The sequence below is a fragment of the Triticum urartu genome, chromosome 5A (genome assembly GCF_056163025.1).
Source record: "Triticum urartu cultivar PI428250 chromosome 5A, HENAU_Tu73, whole genome shotgun sequence".
NCBI classification, from domain to species: Eukaryota; Viridiplantae; Streptophyta; class Magnoliopsida; order Poales; family Poaceae; genus Triticum; species Triticum urartu.
In genome coordinates this window covers 19,141,063-19,154,648 of record NC_141877.1, presented here as the reverse complement: position 1 = coordinate 19,154,648, position 13,586 = coordinate 19,141,063, and the positions used below count along the sequence as shown (strand labels likewise).

Here is a 13,586-nt window from a genome sequence, read left to right as displayed (position 1 = left end):
GACCTTAAGGGGATTTTCACAGTGAGCTCAGCGTACAGGCTACTCGCCTCGACAAAGCAGCAGCGGACAGATTGGCTTGAACACAATGATGGGCACTCTAACGCCAAAGCAGACAGCCGTTCATGGGCTAAGTTATGGTGAACACATGTTCCCTCAAAGGTGCGGGTTTTTGCTTGGCGACTAGCGAAAACTTCGATTCCAACAAGGGCCGTTCGTAAGCACAGAAGCATGGCTGACTCTGCTGAATGCTCGCTATGCCATGCGGAGGTGGACACTTGGCGCCATTCTCTTTTTGATTGCCATATGGCGCGCTGCGTATGGGCACTTGTGGATGAGGAGATCACAGATACAATCATCTCCAACCGGACGGAGGACGCCAAGCTGTGGATGTTCTGGTTGGTTGATACCCTACCGACGGCAGCCCTCGCGCGTGTGCTCGTAACAATGTGGGCAATCTGGTGGGCGAGACGCCGAGCTATTCATGATGACCAGTTCCAGAGCCCGCTTAGTACCCATGTCTTTGTAAACAAATTTATGGCAGAGCTGGACCAAATCCCAGAGAGAGGGGCACGTACAAAGGATCTGCACACGCACTCAAGGGACTTGCATGCTATTCCCAGGGGCCTGCATGCAACGCCGAAGGACCAGCATGTAATTTCAGGACAAAAAGCGGGGCAGCTACCGCAGCCCGCATGGCTTTCGCCGGATGCTCACGACGCCAAGATAAATGCAGATGGCGGCCTGTCAAAAATTGGGGACAAGGGTGCCTCTGCTATAGTCTGTCGAGACAAGCGCGGAAACTATCTAGGGGCCTCTGCCATCATCTTTGAGGGCCTCTTAGACCCAGCAATTCTCAAGGCTCAAGCATGCAGCGAGGCACTAGCACTCGCCACAGATCTTCACATCCAGTCCGTATGTGTGGCCTCTGATTGTCTCGAAGTTGTAACAAGGATAGCTGACGATTCTCCATGCAGTTTCTACCCAATCCTGTAAGATATCAAGCAACAGCGGAAGAACTTTAGTGATGTTAAATTCATTCACGAGAATAGGAGACACAATGGGGAGGCTCATGCCTTAGCTAAGGCTGCTGCATCTCTCCCTCCCGGGCGCCATGTGTGGCTTTCCTCTTTGCCCAACATTATCTGTATTCCCATGTCTTTGAACGTCTAATAAAGGATACAGATTCCGCTCAAAAAAAAAGATGGACATGCCACGATGGCAAGTTAGTGGACAGAGACGGCAATTTTCTGTGAAAAATAAACTGAAGCACAAAGTTGTAATGCTGTCAACTAAAGTTGTCGTTCTCGCGTCAGTAAACTTGCAATCGAAAATGTTCTATTTGTCATGTGCTCGTACCTGACATTCAGGCGTTCTCAGATTCCTTAATGAATGATAGCCCCGTTAATCCACAGAAAACATTTTTTTTCTCAAGAGGTAAGTAGTTGCTAAGTTTCCAATGAGCCCTACCCTGACGGGTGGGCCACCCTTCGCTGGTCAAGGGCTCGCTAACATGTGCAATACTTGGACTCTATTGTCATGGAGTTTTAAGACCCGGTCAACTAAATAATGTTTCAACGACAGTCTAGTACTTGTGGTATGAGTGTCGTAAATGGAGACACGGAGAAGAAACACAACACGCTGCTCAAATTAATATGGCGGTAAGATATTTAGAAGCTAACTATATTATCGCATACAGTCCTAAAAGGCCAAAGTGAGATCAGACACTATGTTGAAACCAAGATATGGCTACGTTAAAGGTAAACATGTATGCGGCTTTTGATGTCGACATGCTCCAGGGGACAGTTGTAGCTGCAAATGACATGGTTGATCTTTGCTTTGACTCATTCACGACGGAGGCAGTTGAGTGACGTTTGGAATAAATTAACCTTGCACGTATGGTATGATGCAGTAAGATCAAAGTAAAGTCTGATAGTATAGAGATTATTGCTGCCCTAATTGATGGTTACTCTTCTTAAATTCTACTATCTTTGATGACTGTTATCTTATGTCGCTTCACTTTACTCATATCATCTATGATGATTGTAATAGAGAAAGGAAACAAGTAGCTCATGAGCTGGCTGGGATAACTAGATTTTCTTCTATAACCATCTAGATGGACACCGGCCCGGATGTGGTTATTCCTCCTATTGTAAGTGATGCTACTATCCTTGTGAGTGAATAAAGGAGGTGATAATTTTTTTTAAAAGTTTCTGGTAGTTTTTTTCTAAACGCTAATGTTTCAGGTAGTGATTCACTGATTCTGACCTTCTAGCACCTTACATTATAATCATATTAATTGCATGATGCAAACGCCGCCGTGGAAAATGTCTAACTACGCAAGCTGGCCTGGATTTCGACACGCCACCAAACCAGCATACAACAGGACGTCATCTACGTATATTATCATAACGGTTTGACCGATAAAGATCTTCGTACAATATGTACAAGCCAATATGGGCATCCAGATTCTGCTATTGGTTATTGACGGGAGAGGTGTCTCGGTCATGACTACATAGTTCTCGAACCCGTAGGGTCCGCACGCTTAACGTTCGTTGACGATATAGTGTTATCACTATATGCGTTACATGTTTTGATGACCGAATGTTGGTCGGAGTCCCGGATGAGACCACGGACATGACGAGGAGTCTCGAAATGGTCTAGAGGTAAAGATTGATATATAGGACGATGGTATTTAGACACCAAAAATGTTTCGGAATGTACCGGAAAGGAATCGGGTCACCGGAAGGGGTTACGGGCACCCCCCCCCCCCCCACCCCCCGGCAAGTTATGGGCGTTATGGGCCAAAGGAGGGGACAGACCAGCCCGTAAGGGGGCTGGTGCGCCTCCTGCCTTGTTTGGCCAGCCCTAGGGAATGAAAAGGGGAAGGGCTAGCCCCTCCTGCCTTTCCCTCTCATGGGAGAAAGGAAAGGGGGGGGGGGGGGGGCGACCCTCCACTGCCTTTCCCCGCACTCCAAATAAGAAAAGAGGGGCGCGGCTTGGGAGGGACCCCAAGTAGGATTCCTCCTACTTGGGCGCCTTCTTTGGCTGCTCCTCCCTCCCTCCCATCTATATATGTGTGTGTGGGGGGGGGGGGGGAGGCTCCTAGCACATATCAGATCAATTGTTAGCCGTGTGCGGCACCCCCTCCATCGTTTACACCCCTGGTCATAATTTTGTAGTGCTTAGGCGAAGCCCTGCGGAGATCACTTCATCATCACCGTCACCATACCGTCGTGCTGACAGAACTCATCTACTACCTCGACGTCTTGCTGGATCAAGAAGGCGAAGGATGTCACCGAACTGAACGTGCGTAGAGCGCGGAGGTGCCGTGCGTTCGGTACTTGATCGGTTGAAGCACGAAGAAATTCGACTACATCAATCGCGTTGAGAAACGCTTCCGCTTATGGTCTACGAGGGTATGTAGACACACTCTCCCCCTTTGTTGCTATGCATCTCCATCGATAGATCATTGCGTGTGCGTAGAATTTTTTTTGTTTTCCATGCAACATTTCCTAATAGTGGCATCATGAGCCAGGTCTATGCATAGATAATATGCACGAGTAAAATACAAAGAGTTGTGAACGGTGATAGTCATACTGCTTACCACTAATGTTTTATTTTGAATCGGCGGTATTGTGTGATGAAGCGACCTGGACCAACTTTACATGTCCACGCACATAAGACCGGTTCCACCGACTGACACACAATTTATTTTGCATAAAGATGGCTGGCGTGTGTCTGTTATGGGTGGCGTTTTTTTTTTCTAAACGCTATTGTTTCTGGTAGTGATTCACTGATTCTGGCCTTCTAGCACCTTACACTATAATACGTATCATATTATTTGCATGATGCAAATGCAGCCGTGGAAAATGTCAAGGCTAGCTGGCCTGGATTTGGACACGCCACCAAACCAGCCTATAGCAGCTTATGGACGCGCGGCAATAAATACCTCCATTGCCGCACACCGCCAAACCACCAGTCAGAATCGCCGCATCACGTAAACAACAACAACGGCAGCAGCCATGGCGTGCTCTCGCGTCGTCCACCTCGTCGCCCTCGTCCTCGCCGTCGTCGCCGCGGCCAACGCGACCACCATAACCGTGGTGAACCGGTGCTCGTACACGATATGGCCGGGCGCACTCCCAGGCGGCGGCGCGCGCCTCGACCCGGGCCAGTCGTGGCGGCTCAACATGCCCGCAGGCACCGCGGGCGCGAGGGTGTGGCCGCGCACAGGGTGCACCTTCGACGGCAGCGGCCGCGGCCACTGCATCACCGGAGACTGCGCGGGTGCGCTCTCCTGCCGCGTGTCCGGCGAGCAGCCCGCCACGCTAGCCGAGTACACGCTGGGGCAGGGCGGGAGCCAGGACTTCTTCGACCTGTCGGTCATCGACGGCTTCAATACGCCCATGAGCTTCCAGCCCGTCGGCGGCGCGCCGTGCCGTGCGGCGACCTGCGCCGTGGACATCACCAGAGAGTGCCTGCCGGAGCTGCAGGTGCCCGGAGGGTGCGCGAGCGCGTGCGGCAAGTTCGGCGGCGACACCTACTGCTGCCGGGGCCAGTTCGAGCACAACTGCCCGCCGACCAACTACTCGAGGTTCTTCAAGGGCAAGTGCCCCGACGCCTACAGCTACGCCAAGGACGACCAGACCAGCACCTTCACGTGCCCAGCCGGAACCAACTACCAGATCGTCCTCTGCCCCGCCCGAAATGATTTGCACATGGATCAGTAAGTAGAGGATGTATTACTCCTAGTAGTCTTCCTCTTACTTATTATGATCATCCATCATTCTGCGTGTGCCCATATTATATACTCCGTATATAATGTCACATATGTGCGTGCGTGCATGGCCGGTGCGTGCCATTCAGCGAATAAATGTATAAATAAAATGGAAGTGTAATTTCTACGGTTATGTGGAGTCAACTCTGTTTTATTTTCTTATCTTTTTATGCCATGAATATTGCTACATCTATATATGGAAAATTTCTTACGCACAGAATTCCCTGAATGAGGTGTTTGACTCATAGTGAAAGAGAAAAAAAACAATTTTAACATAGTCCCTCTTACATCCTCTTTGCTTACTCCTGTATCATAGGCATCGGGGTCAGTTGACCCAATGAATTTCGAAAATCTTTCCCTAATTCAGTGCTAGTCACTAACATTTATAGAAGGATGAACCCACTGCCATATACATGACCCCATCAAACATTTTTTCTAGCTTTATCCCTGCTCATTCCGTAGATCAAACCCATATATAATCATGCTCGTGCAAGTTTAGCATTTTCGTTGTGCCACCTTCCATCTTCATCTCTGGTATATCATGTCGTTTAGCCGCATATGCACCTACTATTACACTTAGTCTAGAGAGGTTTTTTAACATGCTCCTAGTCTAGACGAATCACAATATATCATGTCCTTAATTTAATCGCACTTCATCTCTTTTTATCCGGTTTGATCTACCTTTTGTGTATCTTTTGTAGCTAAGACAAAGAGGTAGCTGCACGTTGCTATCCTAGAATTAATTCTGCTCGCCGTCGTGCACGGTGCACCACAGACATCCACGATGGAGGCGGTCACCTAATTATCTTATCCACAATCAAGTTAATCAGCAATGTGCTTGCCTTTTCTCTCTCGACACAACTGAAGATCACGGTAGGTCCACTAACCTTGAACACTTGATGATAGAGCTCAAGAGTCATTAATAGCTAGGACCATGAAACAAGATGAGAATAGTCCACGGAACTTGATTATATAGCTGAAGTCATTATTAGGAGCACTTCAAGAGTGAGTCACAACATCTCCCCCCCCCCCCCCCCCCCCCCCCTTCTTGACAACCACATTGCTATGTCAACAGAAAACATTTAAGAAAATAAACAGCCAGGTGCCGACCAGTGAATGGCTACCTCTTTTAATGTGCTAGATTTAGGACCTGTTTGACAGCAAAGTATTTAAATTTTTTTACTACTACAGTTTAATTTACTATGAGGTGTTTGGCTACCATTAAAAACTTAGATATTAATTCCAGAGTATTTTCTCTGTCTAAAAAAAGAACCTTTGACCGGACACCGAGTACAGCCCGAGCTCAAATGAACTTAGATGAACAGTAAAAATGAAAACAATTAAAAAATATTTTTTATGACAAATGTTCTAAGAGCTTGCAAAATTTCATCATGGAATCACATTCCTGAAAGGCATGGCAAAAAAATTGATATGCTAACACGAGTTCCACAAATGTGACTCCATGATGAAATTTTGCAAGCTCTTAAAACATTTGTCAATGTTTATCATAAAAAACAGTTCTTTTGATTTTTTTTAAAAATTTGATTTATTGTTCACCTGAGCTCATTTGAGCTCAGGCTGAGAAAGGTGACTTTCCCCTTTGACCTCTTTTTCAGATGTCGAGCCGGTGAAAAGAACGAGCCATCAGGGCATGTGCATTGGTTTAGACACCTGCCGTCTATACTAAGCCTCCACATCACCTATAGACAGCCATGAAAACACCCTTTACAATAGGTTGTCTTTTAGGCTATCTGTAGCACCACAAATTGCTAAATTAAGCTGATCAATTAGTACAAATTACTCTTAAACTTAATCATCTCCGGCTGCACTGAACACGAGCGTCCGCCAGTCATCCACGATGAACACAACACCATTATGGCAAGCATACGTGAAGATCGATTGCTTCTGAACGCACAAGTTTTGATATGTACAACGTTCACGTAACGTAAGCTAGCTAGATAGATCACTATCGCTTGATCGATTTATGATTAATTGACGACCCGTAGTCTAGCACCTGCGCTGCTCGTCGGCTTGCAGAGTTGCGGTGGTTCCATGTCCATCCAAGCAGCGCGGCGGCCGGTACGGAGGATCGGAAGGCTAGATCCACCGGTAGAGGAGTTAGTTGCAGACTACCGCGATACAACGCTAGAAAGCTGTCGGTAACGACCGAAATTTTAGCGCTACACACGATCTGCAATTTTATCGACGGGCTTCCTCTCTCTCTCTTCGTTCTCTCTCTTCCACGTCATAAAAAGTCTGAATTGGCAGCTCTTATAGACAGCTGAGTCAGTACCGTTGTACATGCCCTCACACGTTATTATTTCTTTGTCAGTTACCGCAAAAATTCATGCCTCGCTTCCACGCCGCCACGGTTGCCGTAGTGTGCTCCCTAGAGATACCCCGTCCAGCGTAGCTCCGCCGCCTGGTGAGCCGCTGGCTATGCCCGTGTTGCAGAGCATCCTCATTGGCAAGCTACAAACCTTGAGCATCATATACATTGACCATGTGCCAAGAGGCACATGCTACAGTACCAAAAGTACCCTTTGGAGCTGGAGCTCAAATGAGCTCGGATGAATAGTAAAATAAGTAATGAAAAATAATTCAAAAAAATCTTTTTTTATTGTGGTAAACTTTGACAAATGTCCTAAGTGTCTGCAGATTTTCATCATGAGATCACATTCATGGAATGCGTGACAAAAAAACAAAATCAGTGCTCCAAAATGCTTCGGACGTTGAATTTTTGGAGCATCAATTTTGTTTTTTGTCACAACTTCCACAAATGTGATCTAATAATGAAAATTTGCAAGCACCTACAACATTTGTCAAAGTTTACCACCAAAAATATTCGGAATTTTTTATTTTACTGTTCATCCGAGCTCATTTGAGCTCGAGCTAGATACGTGTCCCTACAATTCTATCAGCGGCCTGCAGTTCAGCCGCATCAGCGCGAGTGGATGGACACGGGCGCAGGGTGGTTACGCTGTTTGGCATCATGGTGGCGTCTACGGTAGTTGGGCCTGACAAATCATTGCGTTGATCCCTCCTGAAGATGGGACGACTGAAGATGGCGATGGCAGATTCTAGAGCGTGTGAATGCGGTGCACGCTGAAGATCTGCTTGACAGGTTGGTGTTCTCGGCTCATCGTGGGACGGCTTGGCGAGGCCATCGGTTGAGATGGAGTGTGTTGGTGCAAGGTCATGCCACATCGTCAAGTTTATAGGTGTAGCGACATAGGTTGTCAGGAAGATGGCTTTGAGTTGATCAATGTATTTGTTTTGTTAAACTTTGTTGAATAATATAATAAAGGCGACTCTGAGGCCACGGATTTAACCTCATTTTTGAAGAAAAAACCCAGTTGTGCAATTGCCATTGCAATGAATTATTAGAATCCCCTTTGTCCACCCAAGTTTTTTCAATCCTTGTGTTCTGTTATCCACTTGTATCTACCTTTTGTCTATCTTTTGTAGCTAACTTGAAGAGACATATAGCTGCACGCAGAGAGGCGATATGGTGGACGAGCTCGCATACTCATCCTACGTGGACCAGTGAAAGAGCGCGATGTTGGAGGTGGCATTTACTGTTCGGTAACGGAGAGTTGACGAAGCCGTGAGTGAACATCTCTCGTGGGCTGCACATGCCGGGATGTATAGTACGGTGGACCCTCCTATTTTGTGGATTTCTTTTTCATGAGTAAAAAGGGCCAGCAACATATACTTCCTCTAAACCAGAAAAAGTTAGCTACCCACTTTGAAAATATGCTAGTGGAGTAAACACCCATTATTTTATTTTATTTCTTTTCTTTTCGGTTATCTTTAAATTTTATTTTCACTTTGCTATTCTTTTGGGTAAAATACACGAGCTAAAAATATTAATGTGTTCACGTAGATCAAAAAAATGTTCTGGGATATAGAAAAAGTTCATGTGTATTAGAAAAATACTATACATGTGTTCAAAAATATTCATCATGCTAAAAAATCATCACATATTTTTTAAAATTTGTAATTTGAAATCTTTTCTTTTGTGCACCAATTTTTCTTCATAGCGTAATTCAAACATGTTTATCGTGTAATATGGAATGTTCATAATGCGTAAACACTTTTTATAGTTACACATGGATTTTTTTTTAATTGTGTGAACACTTTTTAAAAAGTGTTCATCCTGTATTAAAAAAATGTTCATCAGAGAACTCAAAAATTGTTCCTCGTGTATTTAGAAAATTCGTTGTGTTTTTCAAAATTATCCGTAGTGTAATTCAATACATTTAACCATATATTGATAAGTGTTCATTCTGTATTAAAAATGTTCAACATATATTTAGAAAATATTCACCATGTATTAAAAATGTGCATTCTATATCTTTAAAAAACATAGTGTACTAAAATATACCTGTCATGCATTTAAAAAAAAGAATCATCATGGATTAAAAGTTTATTCATTGTGTACTATAATTTCATCATTTATGTATCATAAATTGTTTGTATTTTTTGGGAAAGAAAAATAATAATCATGTGTTTAAAAATGATCGTTATGTTTGTAAAAGAATTAAATATATATCAAACGAAATGTTCAATAAATTTTAAAAATGTTCATCATGCATTCAGAGTATCTTCGACGCGCTTAAAAGAAGTGTGTTCAAAACGTTTTCACAATGTATTTTAAAAATGTCGGCGTGTACTTTAGGAAATGATCAACACATTTTAAAAAAATATCCACCTTGTATTTAGAAAAAAAAATTGACATGTTTTTGAAAAATGTTCAATGTGTGTTTAAAAAATATCACTGTGTATTTTAAAAATGACAAGCAGTTCGGCGTGCAACCGTAGTTGCGCGTGACCACTTGACATGCAGTTGTGCGTCAGTACACGGACATGCAACTTCAGTTGCTCACGCTAGGCGACTTGTTGCACGGGTGTGGATAAAATCAAAAGATACTCAAAATGGAAAAAATAAAAAATAAATCAATCAAACGGGAAAAATTCTTATAAATCTTCACGTAGAATCAGATGGCATACGAGTTGCATAGACTTTGTTAATTCAGAGACCAACATGCAGCAAGGATAACGTGTGCAAGCGAGGACTTCGTAGCTGCACGTTGCTATTGTACAAATAATTCTCCTCGCCGTCGTGCGCCACGGACATCCAGGATGGAGATGGTCACCTAATTTTCTTATCTACAATGAAGTTATTAGTAGCTTGCTGTTCTTTTTCTCTCCACACAAGTCAAGATTAGTTAGCATGCACATCACGGTAGGCCAGCTAAACTTGAATACTTGATGACAGAGCTCAACATTCTTTACTAGCTAGGACCATCAAACAAGATGAGACTAGTCCACGGAGCTTGATGGTATTATTATGGCTATCAGTCACTACTAGGAGCACTAAGCAAAATGATACTTCCTCTGTAAACTAATATAAGAGTGTTTAAATCACTATTTTAGTATTCTAAACGCTCTTATATTAATTTACGGAGGGAGTACATCTCAAGAGTCATTGAGCCACAGTACCGCCCTTCCCTCCCCACTTGACATTCACACTGTTTTTCTTTTTTTAGATATGAAGGAGGACCCCAGGCCTCTGCATCTGGATGATGTATGCAGCCACTTTATTAATTATTCATATAAGACCTTACAAAGTCATACAATAGTAAGACTAAAGCCACCGTCTAAGCAACATCTGTCGTTACTCCTATCCAGTTGATGAATGGATGCTGATAGTCTGGGCCTAATACCAAACAGACCTCGCAGCCAAACCTAACATCTAAGACCTAAGGTCCCAACCAGGACGCCTGTCGGGTATGGGACACCACCAGTCCGGCGCACTCCTCAACCAGGACGCTTGCCGGGTATGAAGCCGCTGCAGTCACCTGCCACCAATCCATCTTCAGTGATGTACTGCTGCATCTACATTGCCCGTTTTAGCTGCCGTCGACGCCACCACGACGCCAGACAGCGTCACCCTCCTGCACGAGTCCATCATCGCATATCAGACGCCTAATCTCCAGAGCGCCAAGCCATCAAGATCTGTCACCATCAATGTGCATGATGAAGCACCGCTCCACCAAACACGTCGTCCGCCGGTCCCTCGAGCCCGCGTACACCTCCAAGAAAGACGCCCCCAAGGGGGAAACGACACAAACGTGCCGCCGTCTTCTGATCTATCGATTTAGGGTTTCCCCAGAGGTAGCAGATCATAGTCTAGAACTTCTCCACGGCGATGCCTTCAAGAAGGAAACGACACCGTAGAGCGCCGCCATCGCCGGCTTTGGCATCTAGCCAAGAGCAGGTTTTCATCCAGATCTGTTCGAAGAACTCCATCCGCTTCTTGTGTTCGGACCGCCGCCTTCTCTGTCGAAGACTAGACCAAGGGTCCAGCCGTCGCCGCCAGATCCATGTAGCCAACATCGGGAGATGATGACTATCTCCCTGTACCGGATCTAACACAAACCGAAGCAGATTGAGTCGGAGACGATGATGCCCCTAGATCTCCGGCAGACCAGCGAGCCGCCGGCCCAACCGCATCCAGATCGCCGTCCACGCCGGGCCGCCGCCACCCCCGCATCGTCTGGGTCGGAGAGGGAGTCGTCGACCGCGCACAGGGGCCGCCGCCGCCTGCACACGTCGAAGCGCCGCCGCGAGCCCAGCGCCCGCCACCACTTGCCGAGGCCCGCCGCCGCGCGCCCCACGCCCCGCCACCGCTCGCCGAGTGCGAGCAGGAACACCGCCAAGCTCCAGGGGCGCCGCCCCGGCATCCGGTCGCCGCGAGAACCGGTCGCTGCTCCCAGCCGCAGCTGCCAGCCTCCAGCATCGTTGAAGGTGACCCCGGCATGCGAGGTAAGGCACAGGACCACGCCCTGCTCCTAGGCCTGCACCGCCGACGTACACGCATCAGTTGCCGCCGATCGAGATCCGTCGAGGTGCGCGAGAGAAGACAGCACCGCCGCCGCCGCCGTGCGGGCTTTTGCCCGCGGCGCCCTATGGCAGTGGCGAGGTGGGGGAGGAGGCGGGAGGGAGCCGGCCGCGGCGACGTGCAGGTCCGCCCGAGCCGCTCCTGGGAGAGCGGCGCGGGGGCGAGATCGGCTCCCAAACAGTTCTAGGCTAGGTGCCAACATAAAACATGGGAAAAACCGGCAAGGTGCCGACTAGTCAATGCCTCACTGAAATGATATATCTCAGTGGACGTGCTAGGGTGGTTATGGGCATCCCTAGCCAGGTAGCTACCGATAGCCATTTATTTTGTTTGGTTGGGTTGGTGAGGTTAGCCCATATTTTGTTTGGTTCTAAGGATGAGAGATGGTTGCACATCGCCATTCAAGTGTTTGGTTTGAGAGATTAGTGATGGATAGGGTTTGTGGTGGCCTTTTTAACTAGTATACGTACTAGTAAAATTATTTAAGCATAAAAAAAGGTTCCTGCATTGACCATGAAGGATTTTAACCGAATAATTTCACATCATAGACCACCGCACAATACTTGGAGAGGAGCAGGCTGAGGTGGAGATAGAAGGTTGTCGCTGGAGAGAAAGCATGACGTAGTTTCAGACCAGCACGCGCCCCTTGGTTTGCTGGCCCCTCAGTCAACACCGCCCCGTCGCGCTACTGTAGTCGATGCATGCCCCTATAGCCTTTGCTGCCCCGAGCCTTAAGCCACCGCCGGCGGAACCCACGATCCGCACGGCCTCATTGCTTGAGGTACAGATCGAGGAAGCGCAAACCTGCTCGCCCTGTGGAGAGATGCACAAGCTTGAGAGGCGCGCGAGAGGCTTGATGAGCCTACATGTCATGCAGTCGTTATCCATCTGCCATCGCCGCCTTGTGCAACTGTCGCGCCATCTTCTTGTCCCCGCCGCCGACATGTCAGAGAAAATGTGATCCACTCCGCAGCTTCTGTTTCAGGGGAGAGTGCGATGTAGAGGAAAAACGATTCGGGAGCAAGGGTGGCTGACGATGTCCCTGACTTTTCGGCGTACGAGCGGAGCCAGAATTTTGGCGAATATTCTAGTAATCTGGTTATCCATATCCATGCCAGAAATTTGAGGCATATTATTTTTTCTGCAATTTTCCATTTGATTATAGTCTTTTGCGTTCATAATTTTGGCTACCCTATTATCTAACTAATAATTTATTGCTATAAGCATTTTAATTAAAAATACTTTAACAGACTGGGTTTGCCAAAGACATGCGCGGGCCCAAATGTCCAAAATTCAAAAGTGCTTGACAGCACATTTGGATTGAGAAGTAAATATACGTTCGTGTGTCTTTGTTCTTCTTATTTGAGGAATTAATTGTCAAAATGTCCACTAGTTGCACACACATAATGATGACAGCGAGTCACTTGGCCGGCCCAATTTTTAGCCCGTTATGTTGTATAGGTATTCTGGTTATGTGAATATTTTAGATCTTGTTTTAGGGTTTTAGAACCTTCTAGATGTTTTGTTTGGGTTCTTCTTTATCTATTAGTTTTCTTTATTGGCCTTTTCGGCTTTCTTTACACTTTTTACTTCCTTTTTTTATATTTTCATATTCTTTTTATTTTTCTATGTTTTCCTAAAAATTAGAAATGGTTCACTATCAGAAACACTGTAATTTCTAAATTGTTTGTGTTCTCTAAAAATCGTTCAAAAGTTACTATACTCACTCTTATTTCATAATTTATTTGGAAATTAAGAATTTTATTAAAATTTCAAAAAAATCAAAAAATATGTAGAATTTAAAATTTGTTCTGGAGATTTAAATTTAATTACTAGTTTTTTAAAATGTTCAAATTTCTAAGGATGTTCATAATTTTAAAATTGTTTTCTTATGATAAGAAA

At 45.7% G+C, this 13,586-nt stretch overlaps 2 protein-coding genes across 2 annotated transcripts; both read left to right on the top strand.

Annotated features, from left to right (window-relative positions):
- The first annotated feature begins 228 nt into the window (after positions 1 to 228).
- LOC147967574 (uncharacterized) lies at positions 229 to 993 on the top strand. The gene has a single exon (XM_087523181.1). The coding sequence runs from the start codon at positions 229 to 231 to the stop codon at positions 991 to 993; it is 765 nt and encodes a 254-aa protein (XP_087379307.1).
- A 2,967-nt stretch (positions 994 to 3,960) lies between these two features.
- Positions 3,961 to 4,939, top strand: LOC125507018 (alpha-amylase/trypsin inhibitor). Its single transcript, XM_048671719.2, has one exon. The coding sequence runs from the start codon at positions 4,023 to 4,025 to the stop codon at positions 4,728 to 4,730; it is 708 nt and encodes a 235-aa protein (XP_048527676.1). The 5' UTR covers positions 3,961 to 4,022; the 3' UTR covers positions 4,731 to 4,939.
- The last annotated feature ends 8,647 nt before the right edge of the window (positions 4,940 to 13,586 follow it).